We start from the raw sequence: 22,743 nt of genomic DNA on the forward strand, positions 1-22,743 counted from the left end.
ACATACACCGGGGAGTGTAGGTCACCTCTCCAAAGAAGAATGCAGTGCGTTGTGAAATGGAACATAAAGCAGCGCATTTCTTTTAAGAACCTTGGTACTTAATCCTAGTCAAGTCTCTATCGGTTCCTGGTCGATTATGAGGACAACCCAACTGCTCTAATGATGTATGAACATACCTAAAACTCACAGAAATGCCAGTTCCGAGAGGGAAGAAGAGCCAAATTTACCGGAACTGTACTGGTCTGTTTCTGGACGCGACTATGCGGTAGGAGTCGGACACCCATTCACGTCCACAGCTCCACAACAGCCTAGTATGAGGAATGGGTTGGGTCATTTCACGCTGCTATTTGGTTCGGGGATGTCTCAGCAGTTCCCAACCCCCAGGGCTCTGCTGACCCTGCCCAGGCACCCACTGGCAGTTACTGCCAGAATCTCATGGATGGCTGGGGCTGATCCGGTAATAAAATACTGCACTTGGTCTCTTCCTCGAGGGGCAAGTGTGGTTTCGACCACCAACCTGGGCCAGAAGTTCGACCCCAAAGTTCCCTCCATAAATCCCGGGACACCCGTTGAATTAGCGTGCCTCGCGCGTCCTGATAACAGTCGCGCGACAACCACCACGCACCTGAAGGCAGGGGCCACCAAGCGCGCGGTTTGGTTCCAGCTAACTTCGACTGGGACCCTAGCGCAACGAACCCAAAAGTTTGAGGTACAAGCTTACTTACCTTTGAATTCACCCTCCGCAACCGCACTCCAGAAAGTGCTCTTCACGCCGGAAGTGCATTAATCCGCAGCACGTGGGGTTGCCAGGGCGCGCTTCACGTGACTGGGCGGGGCCTCGGGAACGTTGTAACCAATGGTAGCCCGAGGGGGCGGTGCCTGTGACGCGCCGGGACCTATCCCGGAAGTGGGGCTGAGGTGGGGGCGGGAAAGGGCGGGGAGGCCGGGGTGTGGAAAGTGTGGCGGCCCCGCCCCGTCTCTTGGAACTGCCGGGGCAGCCACCGCTGCTGCCGCCGCTGCAGCTGTAGGGGACCGGCGCCGGTGCGCAGGCGAAAGGATCTCTTTCCCTGCTGAAAGGTGAAGACAGGGGGAAAGCTGGGGGGCCGGGACCGGCGCTAGGCAGAGCCGGAGAAGGCGGCCGGAGAAGGCGGCGGGCGCCGAGTCCAGAGCGAGGGAAGGAGGAAGGATGGCTGGGGGAACGGAGGCGAGCGCGGGACCTGCTAGGGCTCAGGCCCATGCGGGGCCGGGCCCGGCCGGGCCGGGGATGCCGGCAGGACAAGGGGGCGCCTAAGAGGCCGGGGCGACGGCACGGCAGGCTGGAGGGCGGAATGCAAGCCCGCTGCCAGAGGGCCAGGTGCTTTTGGCTAGGTCCCGTTATCCCCATCCTTCGCGGGGACGTGCGGCCTGGGTTGGGTCCCCCGCAGTGGGATCAGGGCGGTGGCGGAGGGCCGGGTGGCGCGGCGCGATGCGGGAAGGTCGCCGGCTTCTCTTGCGGTGGGACAATGGGGGCAGGGATTTGCTGTCCCCAGCGCGGGTGAGTGCCCAGGGCGGGTATCCCCCTCAGCCCCAGCGAGCTCATCTGCGACTTCCCTCCCCATCTCCCCACTTCTCCAGCAATGGTTGGAAAAGTTTATAGAGGCCGGAGTTAGAACGTGCCCACTCTTCTTGGGCGGGTGTTCTATAAATGAAAAAAATCTATTGATCCATGATGCTTGGAACGTAACCTGTCCGAGATGCGATGTTTCTCTGCCTGCGTTCCCGTTGTTAAAAAGCAAACAAACTTTTTGCGTAGTTCCCTCGGAAAAGCTACCATCTCCCCAGCCCACCATGGCGGATGAAATTGATTTCACTACTGGAGATGCTGGAGCTTCCAGCACTTACCCTATGCAGTGCTCGGCCCTGCGCAAAAACGGCTTCGTGGTTCTCAAAGGACGACCATGCAAAATAGTGGAGATGTCAACTTCCAAAACTGGAAAGCACGGTCATGCCAAGGTAAGTGCCCTTCCAGATCTGACTTTGCGTTGGGATTTTGATCATTTGTGTTCCAGTACGGAACATGAGAGTTCCATATTTATAACTTTGCAATAATTACATTTTCTTCTTACCACAATTTCGGGGTGGCCAGCTATTGCTTTGAACACTGAAAGGTTGCATTTCCTTTTTGGGCCTTTACAATGTTTCATTAGCTGGTAACTGAAACTTTCCTGAATCCTAGTGACTTAGAATATCTGTTCAGTTTATAGATGAGAAATCCTGTTCTAACATTAACTTCATTTCTCTTATGCACTCTTATAATTGAATTACTGGGCTGTATATGATCCTGGGTCTCCGTATGTCACGAAAGTGTTTAGTTGTTCACTGCTTCTGAATTCTATGACCACTGCATTTTATTTTTAAGAAAATAAAATTAGATGACCTTGGAAGGAGAAAGAATCTGTCATAATCAGCTTTGGTATTGTGCTATGTGTATGTAATGAGTGATATACTTGGCAAAGATAACAGGTTTCCTGTTCTCCCTTCTTTGTTAGGTTCACCTTGTTGGAATTGATATTTTCACCGGCAAAAAATATGAAGATATTTGCCCTTCTACTCACAACATGGATGTTCCAAATATTAAGAGAAATGATTATCAAGTGAGTACTAACTTTCTTTAAAATGATGCTTTATTTCTTAAAGTTGCAAATACATTCTATCGACTGTAATTTAACAAAAGCTGGTAGTAGTTTTGTAGATTTTTCTAACCAAATATTAGGCACCACCTATCTTAGAAATTGGAAAGATAGTGATAGTTATCCCTTGTACCTTATCTAGAATTATGGTTAATTTGCTATTTTAAAAAATATTTTTGCATTTTTAGTTGAACATGTCTCAGACCACATGACTGCATATTGTGACTGATAAGGTCAAGGTTTAGGAAACTACTATTGTCTTTGTTGTAAAATACTGCCAATTTAGATAACTCCCTCCCCAATGTTTTATTTCTTTTCACTTCTCAAACCTAAGATTTTTTTTTTTTTTTAAGATTTATTTATTTGACAGAGAGAGATCACAAGTAAGTGGGTGTGGGGGCGGCAGAGCAGGCTCCCTGCTGAGCAGAGAGCCCAATGCGGGACTCGATCCCAGGACCCTGGGATCATGACCTGAGCCGAAGGCAGAGGCTTAACCCACTGAGCCACCCAGGCGCCCCTCAAACCTAAGATTTTTAAGAAATCATTGGAATTCATGTTCCACCACCCAAGTTTGTGTATTAATACATATAAGTCAGAATTTGGTATTCTTAAATAGGAAGTAACTTGAAAGCCATTAATATAAAGAAAGTACATGGCCGCTGCATATGGTAAAAAACATGCAAAACTATGTAATTGTTTTATTTACATTCAGTGACCGTGCTGTGACCTTTGGTTAAATTATAGGTATATAGTTCCAACTTTTAGTTCCAGTTATGCATTTGGATAGGTCATGTTTAATGATAGCATTTTGTTGTTGTGGAATATTGGTGGTAACCAACCATTGACCTCATAGGATGTGGGAGCTCAGATTAAGCATAACTAAAGTCTATCTTGTAAGTCTTCAATCTCACTGTCAAGCATACATTCATAGAACTCTTTTCTGTTCATTTTACACAGTGAAAAATACAAGTGTGACACTTAGAGTTTTTGTTCATTTTAAACTAATTTCTTACTTACTATACCTTTTATTGTGTTGCATAATCTTCAAAGCATGCTACCATCAACTACAGTTAACATATGATTTCCTTTTACTCTTTGTCCACATGTAAAAATATTTTACATAGTTTTAGTCTAGTAAGCAGTTTTATATTTTTACTTTCCCTCTTATAAATGTTTTCAAGGTTGCTTTGGAGTCTTTGTAGGAATTTGAATTGTCTTATTATAATAATAGCATATGGGGTTTCTTTTTCATCAGGTAATTTGGGTTTGGATCTAGTTCTGTCACTTTCTAGCTGGATGACCTTGGACAAATTACACAATCTCTCTGAGCCTCACTTTTCCTTTCTACAAAGTAAGGATAATGTAAGGATTAAATGAGAAAATGTATCCCATAATTACCTCATCACTAGATATGTACCAAAAAGTAGTTCTATTCTGCTCCCCCTTTCCTTGTATAAATATTCCATCTCATCATTTCATTATACTTGGAGCACCTTATTTAGACATGGCTTATAGTGGGTGCTCAATAAACTTTTGTTAAATGCATATGGGAGTATTCATTAAAGTAAGTATAGTGCAGCTAAGGCTAAGCATAGAGTTTTCTTTTGCCAAAAATGGATTTCTCTTTTCATCCCTAACATGTGAATGCTTTGAATGTTCAATATTCATTGTATATATTAATATGCATTCAATATAGAATGGTTTTGCCTTTAAGTGTTTCAGAAAGATAGTATCAGTAGTTTATCAGTAATTACTACTATGATCAAATTAATCAATCATTGATTGGACCTCAAGATTTAACATAAAGGAAAAATTTGATTTGGGTTTTATTTGGGAATATAGCAGGCTATAGGAGAATGAGGTAAGTGAGCACAAGATTTTAAATAAAAACAGGACTACTGACAATGTCAAGTCACATAGCAACCTTAGGCAAAAAGGAAAAATCAGTAATTCAAATTCTGTCTTATTTAAATTTTGAAATTGTGTTCATCATGGAATTTTTGCATTAATTCTAATTTTAAAATATTTGATCACTGAAAAGTTTTTCTGGTGCCACCTTAAATTTTGCCCTCAAAATTAGTGCCTCACTTGCCTTATCCTGTCTCAACCTTTGGTATGTAGTCTACACTGTATCATGGATAAAAGAATGACTCAAGCCAGACAGGCTGGATCCAAATCCTTACTTTAACACTTAAGAATTATATGACCTTACGTGGCAAGTTACTTAACCTCTTGCCTTTTTTTCTCTATTTATAAAATGAGGATAAGAATAATAAACTCCTCATGGGATCATTGTGAGGTTTAGTTAGTTAACACTTAGAGCAGTGCCTTGTACAGTAAGTACTCAGTAAGCACATCCCTTTGTTATCAAGTCAACATATAATACTTATTTCTGTTCATTTAAAAAATTTAGCTCGGTGAGTCTTTTCAGTTATATTTATTGTGCTGTGGTGGTCTTCATGAACCTGTCCACACTGAATAAATACAAGGTATGAACCTGGAGTTGGGAGGAAAAAGCGTCTATCAAAGACAATATTGGAACAATTGGCAAGTTTGAGTGGACTATATATTAAATAATATTTTAGCAATACTACATTTTTTAATTTTGAAAAATAAGCTAATTATATAAGAGTTTGCTTTCTTAGGAAAACAAACTGAAGTATTAATCACTAAAGAGTTGTGATGTTTGAGCATACTCTCAAATGGTTCGGTAAAAAGAAGAAAAGAATAAGAATGTATATTGTATGTATTTTATGTATTCCTATACCCAGAAAGAGAAAAAATGCACATGTAGTTAAATGTTAACAGTGGACAAGTCTGGGGAAAAAATATGGGAATTTGATTTATTATTTTTGTAACTTTTTGGTATATCTGAAAATTTATAATTTATATAGAAAGATAAAATAATTTTCATTAATTAATTCTATTTTTCTATAGTTTAGTTTTATTTTTGAAAACTTTAATTTTATTTCACATAATTTATTTTAGTAAGATGTTTAATTTTTAAAATATGTTTTACTAGATGTTTTATAATGTCTATACATTTTTTATTTGAAATGCTTTTTATTTCATCCCACATTTTAACTTCTGGATTCTTAACTCTTTAGAAATAAAAACCAACATTATATAAATAAATACTGAGTATCAGTATTATTATTTGGCTTTTATGTTTTAGTCACTAATGACAGTGGAAACTTTAATTCTTAAAATAGACAAATTCTACTTCAGGGAATTGCTAAAAGGGCCTAAATCAAAAAGATCTACCTTGTAAGCCTGTGGCTAATTGTTTAAAATTATACAATAAATGATCTGGGAAAACTGGACAACCACATGCAAAAGAATGAAATTAGACTATCATACATCATACTCAAAAATTAACTCAAAATGGGTTAAAGACTTGAATATAAGACCTGAAACCACAAAACTAGAGGAAAATGTTGGTGGCAAGCTTCCTGACATTGGCCTTGGCATTAACTTTTTGGATCTGACACCAAAAGCAAAGGCAGCAAAAGCAAAAATAAACAAGTGGGACTACCTCAAACTAAGAAACTTCTGTGAGAAACTTTCTTTTTTTTTTTTTAAGATTTTTTAAATTTATTTATTAGAATGGGAGAGAGCATGAGAGGGGAGAAGGTCAGAGGGAGAAGCAGACTCCCTGCAGAGCTGGGAGACCGATGTGGGACTCGATCCCGGGACTCTGGGATCATGAACTGAGCCAAAGGCAGTGGCTTAACCAACTGAGCCACCCAGGTTCCCTGTAAGAAACTTTCTGCAAAGGAAACCATCAAGATGAAAGGGCAATCTACTGAATGGGAGAAAATATTTGCAAAACATATATCCAGTAATATCCAAAATATATAAAGAATTCAACTCAGTGGGGGGAAAAAAAAACCAAAAAACAAAAAACCCAAGCAATTTGATTTAAAAATGGGCAGAGGATTTAAATAGACATTTTTCTGAGAAAGAGATAAAAATGGCCAGTGGGTATAGGAGAAGTTCAACATCACTAATTGCCAGGGAAATTCAAATTAAAATCACAATGAGATATCACCTCATACCTGTTAGAATGGCTATTATCAAAAAGACAAAAAGTAACAAGTGTTGGAGAAGATTTGGAGAAAAGGAACCTTCATGCACTGTTTCTGGGAATGTAAATTGGTACATCCACTATTGAAGACAATATGGAGGTTCCTCAAAAAATAAAAGTAGAACTATCATATGAACCTCCTATACCACTTCTGGGTATTTATATAAAGAAAATGTAGGGACGCCTGGGTGGCTCAGTGAGTTAAAGCCTCTGCCTTCGGCTCGGGTCATGGTCCCAGGATCCTGGGGTGCTGCGGTCCTGAGATCGAGCCCTGCATCGGGCTCTCTGCTCCGCGGGGAGCCTGCTTCCTCCTCTCTCTCTCTGCCTGCCTCTCTGCCTACTTGTGATCTCAGTCTGTCAAATGAATAAATAAAATATTTAAGAAAGAAAGAAAATGTAAACACTAATTTCAAAAGATAGATGCAACTAGATGTTCATTGCAGCAATATTTACAAGTCAAGGTATGGAAATAATCTAAATGTCCATTAATGGACAAATGGATAAAGAAGATGTGATATATATATACACAAGGGACTACTACTCAGCCATAAAAATGTTGGGAAATGTTGACATTTGCAACAACCTGGATGGACCTTGAATATATTATGCAAAGTGAAATAAGAGAGAGAAAGAGAAATAGTGTATGATTTCACTTACATGTGAAATTAAAAAACAAATGAACAAGAACAAAACAGAACTTACAGAGCAGATTAGTAGTTGGTTATTAAAAAGGAAGGGGTGGGAGATGAGCAAAATGGGTAAAGTGGGTCAGTTGTACGGTGACAGATGGTAACTAGACTTATTGTAGTGATCACTTTGTAGTATATACAAAGATTGGTATGATCAAGAAAAACTACACTTCTGCTTCAACCTCGTGTCCCATTCCTCTACCAACCACCTTACATATGTTTGAGTGACATAAAGATGAGTTAAAAGTATTTGTGGTTGCTTTGTAGGATGGTTTTTTGTTTTTGAGATTTTAGACATGCATAAAAGCTGAAATCTCTTGTTGGGGTATCTGTGGAAAGCCATAGCCAGATTTGGTAGTGCCATAGAAGAGAGCTTTGAAATCTATCTCTATGGTATGCTTGTGTTATGTCATAGTAGTTACAGGAAGGTAAGGATCATATCTTTGACCCCTTTTGTGTTTGTCAATGTTAGCATCTTGAATTTTAAACAACTGCCTTTTATAAAATCTGTTAAAAATACAGGCATACTGATGGTGTATATGCTTTGAGAATAAATGAGTACAGCCTATTTCCTCATTCCTATAATAAAAAAAAATTGAGTGATATCAGAATTGCCCTTTCGAAGGTTAGACTGGGTTTGTCTCATTAATGTCATCAACATTAGTGTTTGTCTTTTAAAAAATCTAATGTTGTTAGTAGTAAACTGAACACCCAAAAGTTTTCCACCGAAGTTTGTCATAATCAAATTATAAAACACATTGTAATCATAGAAAACGAAAATTAACTTTATCCCCATGAATGGGAAAACAGTTAAATCAGTTAACAATCTATCTATACAGTTGTGAAGTGATTAAAGAGACTACGGTAGGTCCTTAGTTTCCAATTTGGAAAAATTTCCAATTTGGAAAAATTTCTAAGACATATTGTTAAGTGAAAACAACTTGCTGAAAAATACCTGTAATGTCCCATGTATTTTTTTTCTCTTGCCTCAAAAAGTGACATTTATTCAAAGAAAAAAAAAATGGCAAGATGTCCATCCCATGGCTCCCTTCCCTCCCCATGCCTGAACCCTAGGTAGGGCTAGAGAGCAGGGCAGCCCCTCAGATAATGTAGCAACATTAGGTGCATCTCCTCAACGGAGGTGTTGTAGAAGGTGTCAATGTCTTGAAGAGTCCTCTTGTCATCTTCTGTCACCATGTTGATGGCCACACCCCAAGAGCCAAATCGTCCACCACAACCAATTCTGTGGATATAGTTTTCCCCTTTGGGGGGAATGTCATAGTTGTGACTAAAGAAACCTGCTGTCCATTGATGCCTCTGGTCTAGTGTGAAGGGAGAGGATAGCTTCAGCATGTGAATGAGAAGAGGGCACAATCTGTCCAGAATGGATTGAAGTGTATGTGTAGGCAGCCAAAGGAAAGCAAAGGAAACAAACATCCCCTCTCCCCCAACAACCGGAGGCATGCCAGATTTTATTCCAAGTTGCTACTTTCCTGGAGAGGGGCACAAGCAGGCCCCTTGGAAAGGGAATCACTTTGGATTCCCTTTTATTTTTTTTTTTTTAAGCAGATATATTTGTATTGTGTACATAAATGTGAATTCTTTAGGACATACTATATATAGATTTGGGGGAAGGTAGTTTGCAGGAAGAAGTGAACTTACACTTTTAGTCTCTACGGCTCTTATACTTTTGTATGTTCAGCATTTTTAAGCTCTAAGAGTATATTAATGTGTTACTGTGTACCTATACAAATTAATGTGGATTGCAACTTAACTATGTAAATATTACAAAGAGTGAATATAATCTAATCAGTGCAAATTGTATAATTTATTTTAATAGCTAATATGCATTCAGGATGGTTACCTTTCCCTGCTGACAGAAACTGGTGAAGTTCGTGAGGATCTTAAGCTGCCAGAAGGTGAACTAGGTAAAGAAATAGAAGGAAAATACAATGCAGGTGAAGATGTACAGGTAAAGACCTATGGGGGGATTGCTTTTTATAAAAACTTCGGCCTAATCTAGTTAGCAAAATATGCCAACTATGAAATACAGTTCTTAAATACTGCCGAAATGGAAAATGATCTCTGTTAAGAGTTTTCCCATGATACCCTTAAAGACCCATTACCAAAGAAAGTATTAAAGTTCACCTTTTGCTAGGTAGACACTGCCAACCCCAGATTTGTTTTGAAGATCAGCATCTGCACTATTAAGAATGAGAAAAGTGTTATGGGAATGCTAAAGCATGAAGATGATTTACCCCATCTTTGTTATAACTCTCAGAAGTGTAACATCTAATGAATATTGAGGCAATTATAGCTCTTTTCTCCCTGTTCCCTGGAATTTATCTTAAAACCACAATTAGAGAAATTGTGCTTTGGAAATCTATGAAGGAAGTCGATTATCTAGTCTTGGGATGCTTCTTTCCAAAGTCAGTGTGTATAAAATATCCGTAAATACCCAGTATGTAATAAATAAAATATATCTTATAGAGTATTGCCTTCTAAATAACTTTTTGCCTGCATTTTTCCATTCTAGGTGTCTGTTATGTGTGCAATGAGTGAAGAATATGCTGTAGCCATAAAGCCCTGCAAATAAATGGGACCATCAGGCATGAGCAAAATGTTTAGGTCTGGACCAACCACAGATCTAAAGTTTGGTTCTAAGTTGTCACCAAAGCTATTGCCTTCATAAGCAACCTCATTTCTTTTTTTAATTGTTTTGAAATTGTACTGAGTTCGTTTTACAGGCATTTAGTAACTTAAAAGAATCAAGATGTAAAATTCTGGTTTTTTTAGTTTTGTAGGTGTCTCCCCTATACCTTTCCTGTGGTTTTCAGTGAGTCCAAGAAACAGATAAGATGGCTTCAGCAGATATGATTTGTCTGAGGAAATTGTTCCTGAATTTTAGTTGATAAATAAACCAGGGTTTTAAATCAGACAATGTAGCATCTAGTGGTATTGAAGTACCACATTTAAGTTGAATTGTTCTGCATTAATTTCAGACTTACAGAATAAGTAGATTATGGATTGGAATTGTCACAGCTTCAGCCTGTGTGTGGCAAGCACAAATCCTTAAACAGAAATCATGTTATCGAAAAGTGTCGGTTATCTTGGTAGGCATGTGCAGCCACCTGTATACCTCAGTCATACTTTTCTTTGCCAAATTGTTGGAGGACTAAACATAACCTATATAGTGATTTGATACCTGCTAGTGGTTGACAAAGAGGCATTGAACTGTCTGGTGACTATTATTAGCCAGACATTATAAAGGAGTCTGCAAGGAACAGTGGCACAGTGCGTTGGTTAGAACTCCAGGTCTTTACTGGAGGCCTGTGTAATCAGCATAAAAATAGGAAGTTTCTTTCTAGTTATGTTTTTGCTTTTTCCTTTTGTTCTCTTTCTGTATTTAAAGGAGTGACTGCTTTATAGGATATTATACAGTGCTTTTTACCAATTATGTTAAATAAATTGTTGTTATTTATAGTAGTCACTCCTTTCCAACCATTTTTAAGGAGTTTTTTTGACATTAAAATATTTAATTGTCAGACAAAAACTGGAAATTCTTACTTTAAATTGGTTTGGAACATTGTTAAATTTATGTACACTTTTTCTAAAGTGAAATGAAAGTAAATCATGGAAGAAGAGTTATTTTATACGATAATTATTTTACTTATTTTAAGAAGTACATGTATTTTTTTCTTCTGATTGTTATTTACTTAATTCAGTTACTGGTATGAAACATAACTAGGAAAGAATTCTACATACCAAATTATTTTAAAAACTGTTTTAGGTGAGTCAGCTACATTTCTCTTTAGTCTTTTGGATTGTGATATCTTATTTCCAGGATTCTAGACATGGTCACAGGGTTTGTGAGGACCTTTGACTTAATAACAATCATATTGAAATGAAACTTAGAACAAAATCACTACTTTACTAATACCTTCATGCTCTAAGACTGAATATGAAACTGTTCCCATCATCCCTTGTCCTCTGGAAGGCCTTTGTTTCTATCATCTAGAGGAAAACATACATGATGCTGTAACTCATCTAATCAGTGACTGAATATAGCATTAGGAATAGAAGATCCCAAAGGTTTCAGTTACTTAATTTGTGCACATTTTAAAATCTTGTATTGGCTTCAGCAAACCCATTTGGAAAGAAACAAGATACTTTAAGAGAAATGCAAGGAGAATTCTAAAGCACAAGAAATACTGAGATTGTAGTTAATCATTTTAGTGTAACATTTTAGCTTTTTCCTATCTAAAGCACAATTAGGAATTAGGCTAAATTCTTTCCAATATTCCGTTTAAGTATCTACTATATTCTGCTCTAGTTTTTTAGTACTCTGTACCATGTGTTTTACTTGTTGCTGGTTAGTATTGTTACCCACAGGAATCCCAAGAAGTTCTCAATCTGTGCTGCTTGCTGGTCACTCATATGACCCCAGTTAACCATATTAGTGTTCTGGTTTACTATTAATTCTGGATTAGCATGCCCTTGTTGTTCCTAACTTGTCAAACTTCACATAAATACATTTCCAATTGTGAGGTAAGCATATATAAATTATAATAATGCATCTCTTATCTTCCTACCTTGAATGGCAAAAGCTATTTATGCATAAATATTTTAAGTACAATAATGAAGTGTAAATACTCTTCTGACATATAATTATAAGTATAGATTTTAAAGATACGGGACTGTTTATTTTCACATAAGTCAATATATGTTTCTCTAGAACAAAATATTTCATTTAGTAAAGCTTTATAAATTGTATTAAAAAGGAAGCAGGTAAACATATTTTTTAACATAGAACAGAAGTGACTTCATTCTTTTTTGACATCAGAAATATTAAAAGTTGACTCCTAGTATTTGTTGTACTTTTTTGTAGCAAATGTTAAATATCACAGGTTACCATGTATAGAGTGTAGACTGTCCTGTTGCTAGATTATACAATGATAAATCATTTTTGTCTCCAGGCATTTCACCAATTTATATACAATATTAACAAGTGAAATATTTGTTTCTTTCTAGAGCAACTTTTATTTCTACTGTGAAGAATTTGTTATATCTTATTTGCTACTACAAAGTTGTATACCCTCTGAAATAGATCAAGTCATTGCTACTTCGACTTAGCATTTGCATCATCAACATAATTATGATGTTTCTTTCACTCTCCCCTCCAAGGGCTGTCTGTCACTTGAAATCGTTGCTAACCAAGCTCTTGAATCCGTTACCGTTTATGGTATGAAATACTGTACCAATGCTTTATAGCGATTACCAAAACTCTCCTGCAGCCAGAGCATGATATCTTTAATAGGAGATGCTATCATAAAATGTTTAGGCTATAAAATTTGGGGACACAATTTTTCATTATAGCACAACGTGAGTGTGTGCAAATGCACACATAGCTTTGTATGTTTGTTCTTTTTACTAAATCCTTCCAACTCTTAAAAGTACTGTAGTCTGGTAGTGCCTCAAATGTTGGTAACTTTTTTTTTAATTTACAACTTTTCCAGAATTTGTTTTTGTAACTAAAGTTTCTCAATTAGATTATTTCTAGTTGAGCTGTAATTTGAATGCATTGTTCTCAGGGCTGTTTGTGCTAAGAGCTGAATTTGCATTATTTTAAAGCTAACTGCCTGAAAATATATTGCAAAAATTTCCCAAATTATAATACAATGATACATGCAAATAGAAAAATCCTTAACATCAACATACTTAACCTATATGCTAAGTATTAAAGAAAAAAAAAAATGGGAACACTGGTAACCCCTATACTGGAATCTTGCCATATTTTTTTCATTTTGGAATAGAATTTGGTAGTCTTATCTTAGAACCCAAACCTTAATGATATACCTGAAAGCATTCCTTTGGCATGGACCCCAAAGATAGTTTTTAGAGCCAGAGAAAGATGTAGTGGCTCTCAAACATATTTAGGGACAATAGATCAAAAATTCATAATGCTCTTTTGTGTACATGAAAATGTTTACATACCGAATTCTATAGTATGAACTGGAAACAAATTTACTATGAGAAAATGTGGCTCTTGGGCAAAATAAGAGCAAACCATAAGCATATTTCCATAAACCATGTGTTATATTAAACTGATCAACAGATTAAAACTTTCTAACTTAGGCATAATATTTTATAGTTTTTAAGCCTTTTTTTCCTCCTAGCATTCAGACAAGTAATAGACAACAAAGGCTATGAAAAATTTATTGTGGAAAAAATCTTAAAATTGAGGAAATTCAATCTACTAACTTTATTCTATTAAATTTTTTTCCCTGAATTGGATATATGGCATCATTATTTGATTTTAGCAGGGAACATTTGGATTTAGCTTATGGAACACAGATGTTCTGTGAGAACATGACTTGAAGTCACTATATAATTTAATGTTTCCCCATTAAGTATACATCTAGACATCAACTTAACTACCAAGTGAGGTCAAGTGCCTGAAAAGTGCTGTCTACATCTAATTAGCTAGTTTTCCTCATGTCAAAGATGCATCTTATAGCAATGCATATCAGGCTTTCACCTACTAGAAATATACTTGTTGCCAGACTTTACCAACCACCACTATTCCTCTCGCCTTAGAATTGGGTGAAACCCATTTTACAATTGAGAGAGAGGTTCTTTTGTTTATATGAAGAAGTCCCTAACACTATTTCTTGGTATTGGTAGACTTAGATTTAATCTTAGTTTGAGATTGTATTTTTTAAAAACTCTGGATGCTAAACTATATTCAGTGATGACTGTACAGCTTGTCATAAGTCATAGTTATGATCTTTCTTGAGAGGAATTCTTTATTATGGTTAATACCTACTATAAATAAGCACTCTTGTGCTTGTTATAAAATATAATGCAAATACTAGTTCTATGCTAGAACAATGAAAATGACTAGTTCCATACTATTATGTACCTGTGTTCTCCTCTCCAAAAGGGAAATAGTGAAATGGCATTGTCTAATCCAGTGACACGATATTAGTAACACACTTGGTTTTAGGTATAGGAGAATTCTTGCTTTTATCTACAGAGACTCATGTTTTAGCTAAAACTTTAAAATCGTAAGATCTGTAGTATGGATATTATAATTGTGCATTTTACATTTCAGAAATGGGTAAAATTCAAATGTTGTCTTTGGCTATACTAAAATATTGAAATCCTTTACATTATAGATAATGAACATCAATTGTAACTTTTTGTTACATTAGATATATTTGTCTGGTAACTTCATCAGTTATATTAAATAAAAATAAAGTCAACTTAACAGCTTGCCCTATTCTTGTACATGTACATTCCTAAAACCATTTCGTACTAGAAAACAGTGTGGATTAATGTGTTTAGCACTATTAAAAGAAAATCTAACTTGTCTTTACCATGTTTTTATAGTCTGAATCCTTACTAGAGAACACCCTAGCTTTAGGGCTAAGTATTAATTTTTAAGTTTAGTTCTGTATTTGAGTACAATTTTGTTTTTATTTTTAAGCTTTTAATAGTTTTAAAATATGTAAAATAGTCCCATGGTTCAAAATTCTGTAGTTACAAGAGTGAAAACATATTCCCATCTTCATCCTTTTCCTTGCATTCTTCCAAAGACATTTAATGCAAGAGCAATTAATGTACCTCCCCTACCCCCTGATCTCCCAGACTCAGGTGTTCTCTACCAACATTGCTTTCCTCTTCCCACAGTGATATGAATGGTATGATGAGTCCCTGAAGCAAACCCTTCATCCTTTTTCCAATCCTATGTGTAATCTACACCATTTGGACAGTTTTATCCCTAGATAGCCCAACCGTTTCTTCCTTTTACACACTGTACCATTCTAGAACATCTCCCACTCCGGCATATGAATCATGCTAAAAGACTACCATGGCAGTTGTGACCTCATATCCATGGCCAATATTATTGATATCCATACCTTTCCAAATCCAGTGAGATAATTGCGCAATAAAGGAAGTACCAGATTAGAGTCTTCCAGCTCTTAGTCCCATTCTTTTTGCCATTTGCAAATATCAGTAGCCTGGTCTCCCAGAGGGAAGCATGGGAGGAAAAAAAGAAGAGTGGAAAAGCTAATTATTTATTATGTGTCAGCCTGTCTTAATCTCCTCTCCTCCATCCCCAATCTTGTAATTAAATTCTATCCAAATAGAAGGTGTTCTGTGGAATTGCCACATTTAGAACTCATACTATCTATCTAAAGTATGTGTTCCACTAGGAATTTAAAATATCTATATGTGTACCGCAGAGATACTGTGGGCTGGGTTCCAGACCACTGCAATAAATTGAATATCAAAACAAAGAGAGTCAAATGAATTTTTTGGTTTACCAGTACATGTAAAAGTTACATTAACAGTATACTATACTCTATTAAGTGTGCAATCCCATTATGTCTAAAAAGGCAAGGTACATACATGAATTTTAAAAGACCTTATTGCTAAAAAAATGCTAACCATTATCTGAACTTTCAGCAAGTCATAATCTTTTTGTTGGTGGAGAGTTTTGCCTCAGTGTTGATGGCTGCTGACTAGTCAGGTTGAGTGACTTTGGCAAGTTATTAAAATAAGGCAACAATGGAATTTGCTGCATTAATTATTCCTTTCATAAACCATTTCTCTGAGGCATGCAAAGCTGTTTGATAGCATTTTACCCATAGTAGAACTTTCAAAATTGGAGTCAATCCTCTCAAACCTCAAACACTGCCACTACTGTATCAACTTTTATATTCTAAATCCTTCATCGTCATTTCAGTAATCTTTACAGCATCTTCACGAGGAGTAAATTCCATCTTAAGAAACCTGGTTTCCTTGTTCATCCATAAAAAGCAATCCCCAAACCATTAAAGTTTAATGTGATTTCAGCAATTCAAATATGGTAATAATGAAAAAGCGAAATATTGTGAGAATTACCAAAATGTGACACAGAGATACGAAGTAAGCAAATGGTGTTGGAAGAAACGATGGGTTTGCTGGACTCAGTTGCTACAACCTTCAATTTGTAAACAACAACAAGAACAACAACAAAGCAACAAACAAGTATCTGTGAAGTGCAGTCAAGCAAAGCACCAGATGAGATATGTTAACACTCCCCTGATACATTCAGCAGGATCAGTTGCAACCACTGGGTGTGTTTGGGCTAAAAGTGGCCCACCTACAAGGTTACATTAATTCATTGTCCAATTTGAGATTTATTTCTGGATCCAGTTAAAATAATTTTGGGGCCACACCCTGGGCATGTCGACTTGTGTCCCAGTGTTTTGGAGGGCGGAAAAAGCTTGGCAACCTCAGTTGCCATCAGAATCCTAGCACAGATTTTAATTAGGAGAATGGAAGCTCACCTACCTAACACTTCCTTAGGTTATTCTTCGTTCACAGTTATGCATATGAGTTTCACTTAAAATTGTTGTCTCTGTAGTTCATTTTAATTGCTGTGCAATCAATTAGATAAATCTTTTGGAGATTTTATATACATATCAATAACACCCTGGTATTAAAGAATATACCTTCTTTTCAAAGGCAAATGGAAATTTCAGAATAAAGAATATTTAGGACACAAAGAAAACAATAGTTTCTATAAGGTAGAAATATTTAAAATAGCATTCTGATAACCAATTCCAGGTGAAATTTAAAAAAAAATTGAAAAATAAGAAAACTCTTCTACCTGGAAATTTAAAGACCTGTTACATAATTCTATGCTGAAAAGGGTAATACAAACAGAAGCAATTCCTGAAATACAATGATAGTGAAAGCACTGTATATCAGAATCTATATAAAGCAGTAGGAAAAAAAATATGTAGCCTTAACACCTGTATCAATAAAAATGAAAGAATGAACATAGGTGAAATTAAAGTCCTAAGTCAAATAACTAGAAAAATAGCAGCAAATAAACCAAAAGAGAGCACAAGGGAAGAAATAATAAATATAAAAGCAGAAATTAGTGAGGTGAATAGAAAGATACCACCTTAAAAAATAAAATTCTGGTCCTTTGAAAAATTAACAAAACAAACCCCCAGCCAATTTATTTAAAGTGGAGGAAGAAAACACAAATATAAAAAATGAGAAATAATAGGAGGAATGACTAATAATGCAGAGGAAATAAAGATAAAACAAATTCTATTCAAATTTGAAAAACTAAATGATATATAGTATAATTGCTCAGGAAAATGTGGTTATTAGAGTCAACCTTAGTAGAAATAGCCTAAACAGAACATTTTAATAAAAAAATGAAAAGATTATCAAGAAACCACCCCAGGGGCACCTGGGTGGCTCAGTGGGTTAAGCTTCTGCCTTTGGCTCAGGTCATGATCTCAGGGTCCTGGGATTGAGGCCCGCATTGGGCTCTCTGCTCAGCAAGGAGCCTACTTCCCCCTCTCTCTACCTGCCTCTCTGCCTACTTGTGATCTCTCTCTCTATCTCTCTCTCTGTGAAATAAATAAATAAATACAATCTTAAAAAAAAAAAAAACCCACAAATGCTATGGTCAAATAATCTTCAACAAAGCAGGAAAAAATATACAGTGGAAAAAAGACAGTCTCTTCAATAATAGTGCTGGGAAAATTAGACAGCTATGTATAGAAGAATGGAATTCCACCAGTCTCTTACGTCATACACAAAGATAAACTTGAAATGGATCAAAGACCTCAACATGAGGCAGGAATCTATCAAAATCCTGGAGGAGAACATAGGCAGTAACCTCTTCGACATTGGCCACAGCAACTTCTTTCAAGGCATGTCTCCAAAGGCAAAGAAACCAAAGTGAAAATGAACTTTTGGGACTTCATCAAGATCAAAAGTTTCTGCACAGCAAAGGAAACAGTCAATAAAACAATGAGGCAACCCACAGAATAGGAGAAGATATTCGCAAATGACATTACAGACAAAGGGCTGATATCCAAGATCTATAAAGAACTCCTCAAAATCAACACACACAAAATAGATAATCATGTCAAAAAATGGCAGAAGACATGAACAGAAACTTCTCCAAAGAAGACATACAAATGGCTAACAGACACATGAAAAAATGTTCATCATCACTAGCCATCAGGGAGATTCAAATCAAAACCACATTAAGATACCAACTTACACCAGTCAGAATGGCCAAAATCAACAAGACAGTAGACAACAAGTATTGGAGAGGTTGTGGAGAAAGGGGAACCCTCTTACACTGCTGATGGGAATGCAAGTTGGTGCAGCCACTTTGGAAAACAGTGTGGAGATTCCTTAAGAAATTAAAAATAGAGCTACCCTATGACCCTGCAATTGCACTACTGGGTATTTACCCCAAAGATACAGATGTAGTGAAAAGAAGGGCCACCTGTACCCCAATGTTCAAAGCAGCAATGGCCACAGTCACCAAGCTATGGAAAGAGCCAAGATGCCCTTCAACAGACGAATGGATAAAGAAGATACAGTCCATATATACAATGGAGTATTATGCCTCCATCAGAAACTTTTGTATCAACATGGATGGGACTGGAGAAGATTATCCTGAGTGAATAAGTCAAGCATACAAAGTCAATTATATGGTTTCACTTACTTGTGGAGTATAAGGAATAACACGGAGGACATTGGGAGATGGAGAGGAGAAGTGAGTTGGGGGAAATCGGAGGGCGAGACAAACTGTGAGAGACTGCGAACTCTGAGAAACAGAGGGTTTTGGAGGGGAGGGGTGAGCCTCATGGTGGGTATTGTGGAGGGCACGTATTGCATGGAGTACTGGGCATGGTGCATAAACAATGAATTTTGGTACACGGAAAACAAATAAAAACAAAAGCACCTATTATGTGCCAAGCACTAAAGAAAAAAAAAGAAAACCATCCCACAAAAATTTACAGATGTAGATATAGATGGAGAGAAAGGAAAACAAATGATAAATAATAGGGCAAAGTGTTATTTATAGGTAAAAATATGAATAAAGGATATATAGACACATGTATGTATTTATATATATTTTGTCCAGATTTTTACATATTTATATGTGTAAGTGTGTGTGTGTGTGTGTGTGTGTGTGTGTGTTTTCTTTGAACTATTTTCATAATTTTTACTATTTTAAGTATGGTAATTATTTCTAATAATTTTTTAATTCAGAAAACGTATAGTACCATCTAATTTTTATAAATGAATGTAATTATTTGTGTAATCTAAATGATTTATATTTATACATACATATCCACAAACATCCATGCCCCCAAAGCATTAAATAGCTATTTCCAAACAAGTGGGCTTTTAGATATTTTTATGCATTATCTTTTTTGCCTCTCTGTATTTCTTTCCATGAGCATTTCTTTTGGCTTAAGATACTAATTTTGTTAATTTAAGAAGTTCCTTAAAGTATTGTTTATAACAATATAAAAGAAAAATTTAAATGACCACCAGTAGATGAATGACCAAGCTAAAAATAACAAGACAAAAATGACAAAAATTAAGCAATTAAAAAAGATATTTGTTGGGTCCCCAATGTTGGGTCCCCCTATAATGGGTCCATGGTCAAAGGAGTGAGACTGATACAAAGCAAAGGTCAAGCAAAGCTTTATTTTGTACCAAGCATCAAAAATCAGACTGACCATCAAACAGACAGGTCGGGGCCACCCCTTACAGAGAGGACGATCCCTCCCTGCTTTCCAGACTAACTTTTATAGAGCAAAGGCCAGGTGGTTGGGCCTGGCCACACACAGCTGGCTAATTGAATTACAATTCACCCCATAGTAGCTATGGAAACTAGCCTATCTCCTTGGTAGCTAGGAGACAGTATGCACCCCCACTGATTGAATGTCTCCACCTGACCTGACCCACCCTTGTATTTGGGCTGTTACCTGGGACTGGTTTCCCAGACTTGCTTTTAAGTAAGTTCGCCGGGGGGTGGGCAGGGTCAATTTAAGTTTTACTGCATAAACAACAAAATGGCTGTTCAACCGAGGTGGGGCTGCTCTGGGTGAATAGGCCCTTACATACTTACTCTCATTTTAAAGTTTGATCAATTATTCAGAATTCCTGTGGGACTAACACGAAATCTTACTTCTGAAATTTCTCTAATGTTAGAAATAATAAGAACAAATTATCACTAAAGTTTTTCCTAAGTACACAGAGAAGAGGTGCAGTGAAGCAAGCATAATTTTTTTAATCATAGTTTTTAATGCTTTCTAATAAAATTAGTAAAGGAAGGACAAACAGCAGTGACTTCAGTTTCTATTTCTCCTACCTGGTGCTCTGAACTTTCATTTATGAGTATTTGACAAAGAACATTAAAGGTTGGAGGAGTTAAAAGCAATGTTCTTCAGTGGTGGTAAGTTTCTCTCAGTGCCTCATTGTTTTGCACAGTTGGGCTGAGCACATCCTTTGTCAATGCTGTGCGGTTTGTTTCCATAGGACTGTTATTGCTACAATGTCATTTGAGTATTATTTTTCTGGAGATGGGTAGTGCTTTTCTATGTTGCATTCTAAGTAATTTCCCATTCACTAATTTTCTCTGCTGCTGTGGCTACTCTCTTAACTCACCCACTCTTTCTGAGGTTTTCTATTTTTAATTTCTAGAATTTATGTTCTTTTAGTCCTAGCCAATTTGATTGTTCCTCTCTCCTTTAACATATTTTAAATACTTATAGCTTTTAAATATGCTGAAGACACTTATTTTATATTTTGTCAATTCTAATGTATATTGGTTTGATTCCATAGGTTTTGGGGGGGTTGATTTTCATTCATAGTGGCTTGTTTTCCTGTGTTTTTAGTGATTTAAAAAAGTTGTCAGCTCATATTTCTGTAAGTTTATCGCAGGGACACCTTTGTGCCTGGATCAAAAGTGCATTTCTACAAATAGCATCTGAATTTGCCTCTGCCTTGCGCTACCAGTCCAAGCACACTTTAAACAACGTTTTGAGGTTGAGGCTTTTCCATGCTACTTGAGCAGGGCTAATCTTAGTTCCAAACCTATATGAGCACAACTTGTCATTCCTGCTTCCAAAAAATTTTTACTTTTCACCAACTTAATCATACATTGGACATTATAAAACTGTGTTTTAGCCAGTTTTTTAAGGTGGCTAGGATATGGAGGGGTTTCTCTGTGAATCTAATCTGCCACAGTGTCCCTCTATGTTTTATCTTATTGATTTATTCAAGCTCCAGAATCATGTTGATCAAATGACTGAATATTAGAAATAAATCTATCATCTATTACAGTATTTTATATTTGAATAACTGGAAAAGCAACTTCCCCTTATTCTAAATTGACTCTTTTCAGATATTTAATTCTTATGTTTTAGAATCCATTGTCAAAATAAAAATATCTGGGAGAGGGTTGTTGACAGGCATTGTGTTCATACTGTATGTGTAAAATTTGGGAAGCACTAAGTTATATACAATATTTAATCTTACCATCTGCATTTCTGGTTAATATTCTTTTTAGGGTTTCCCCCCTAATTTGGAGAAATCTTTTCTTTTCCCACTATAGTTTCTATTTATTTTGAGATTACCAGCTATTTTGAAACACATGTTTTCAATATCTCCTTTATACAAATGACTTAACAGTTCTTTAGGGGTTTTTTGGTTTTGTTTTGTTTCAGTCATAACATGGAAGTCTACCAAAAACAATGGAAATAAAAAGTACAATTAACGGCTTATTTTCAAAATACCCAATAGTGCAAGGATCATTTCTGCTCTGCAGACTGAGTAGCCCTTGAGGAGAAAATGCCAATTGCCTTTTTTTCCTTAATGTTTGAGAAATAAGTGGAATTATTATGATTCTTGAGGTAAACAATGAAAAAAATCTTCTTGAAATGGATATCTCCCAGGAATTCAATACCTCTATTTAGACCCTACACATTATATTCTTCATTAAAGCATAGCTTCCACTATTACTAAACACTGCCATAAAAGATATATGCAGTTGTCACTTTCTAGGGTCAGTCTCCAAATGAACAACAAAAGTCCACCCCATCCCTACCCCTGACCCCAAGTATGATAGTTTCACCTCCATATAAAAAAGTGTAAAACAGGGGCTCAGTGGGTTAAAGCCTCTGCTGGTGGCTCATGTCATGATCTCAGGGTCCTGGGATCGAGTTCTGCATTGAGCTCTCTGCTCAGCGGGGAGCCTGCTTCCCTTCCTCTCTCTCTGCCTGCCTCTCTGCCTACTTGTGATCTCTTTCTGTCAGATACATAAATAAAATCTTTAAAAAAAAAGTGTAGGGGCGCCTGGGTGGCTCAGTGGGTTAAAGCCTCTGCCTTCGGCTCGGGTCGTGGTCCCAGGGTCCTGGGATCGAGCCCCGCATCGGGCTCTCTGCTCAGCAGAGAGCCTGCTTCCTCCTCT

General features: G+C 36.9%; 1 protein-coding gene across 2 annotated transcripts; it reads left to right on the forward strand.

Moving 5' to 3' along the window:
* The first annotated feature begins 989 nt into the window (after positions 1–989).
* On the forward strand, positions 990–12,214 carry LOC111149979 (eukaryotic translation initiation factor 5A2). Of its 2 annotated transcripts, XM_022507280.1 has the most exons (6): positions 990–1,077; positions 1,793–1,992; positions 2,529–2,633; positions 9,286–9,417; positions 9,982–10,073; positions 10,250–12,214. In XM_022507280.1, exons 2-5 carry the CDS (start codon positions 1,828–1,830, stop codon positions 10,039–10,041), a joined length of 462 nt encoding a protein of 153 aa, XP_022362988.1. In that variant the 5' UTR covers positions 990–1,077; positions 1,793–1,827; the 3' UTR covers positions 10,042–10,073; positions 10,250–12,214. The 2 variants fall into 2 exon arrangements, with proteins under 2 accessions (XP_022362988.1, XP_022362977.1); XM_022507269.1 differs by having other exon boundaries at positions 1,046–1,077; positions 1,615–1,992; positions 9,982–12,214.
* The last annotated feature ends 10,529 nt before the right edge of the window (positions 12,215–22,743 follow it).

Source organism: Enhydra lutris, unplaced genomic scaffold (assembly GCF_002288905.1).
Source record: "Enhydra lutris kenyoni isolate GAN:26980312 unplaced genomic scaffold, ASM228890v2 scaffoldscaffold2, whole genome shotgun sequence".
In the NCBI taxonomy this organism is placed as follows: domain Eukaryota; kingdom Metazoa; phylum Chordata; class Mammalia; order Carnivora; family Mustelidae; genus Enhydra; species Enhydra lutris.

Excerpts from the sequence above, each read along its gene's own strand:
- LOC111149979 (XM_022507280.1), top strand. The coding sequence starts at position 1,828 with ATGGCGGATGAAATTGATTTCACTACTGGAGATGCTGGAGCTTCCAGC. Across the intron at positions 1,993-2,528 it reads GAAAGCACGGTCATGCCAAG|GTTCACCTTGTTGGAATTGA; the intron begins GTAAGTGCCCTT and ends CTTCTTTGTTAG. Across the intron at positions 9,418-9,981 it reads ATGCAGGTGAAGATGTACAG|GTGTCTGTTATGTGTGCAAT; the intron begins GTAAAGACCTAT and ends TTTCCATTCTAG.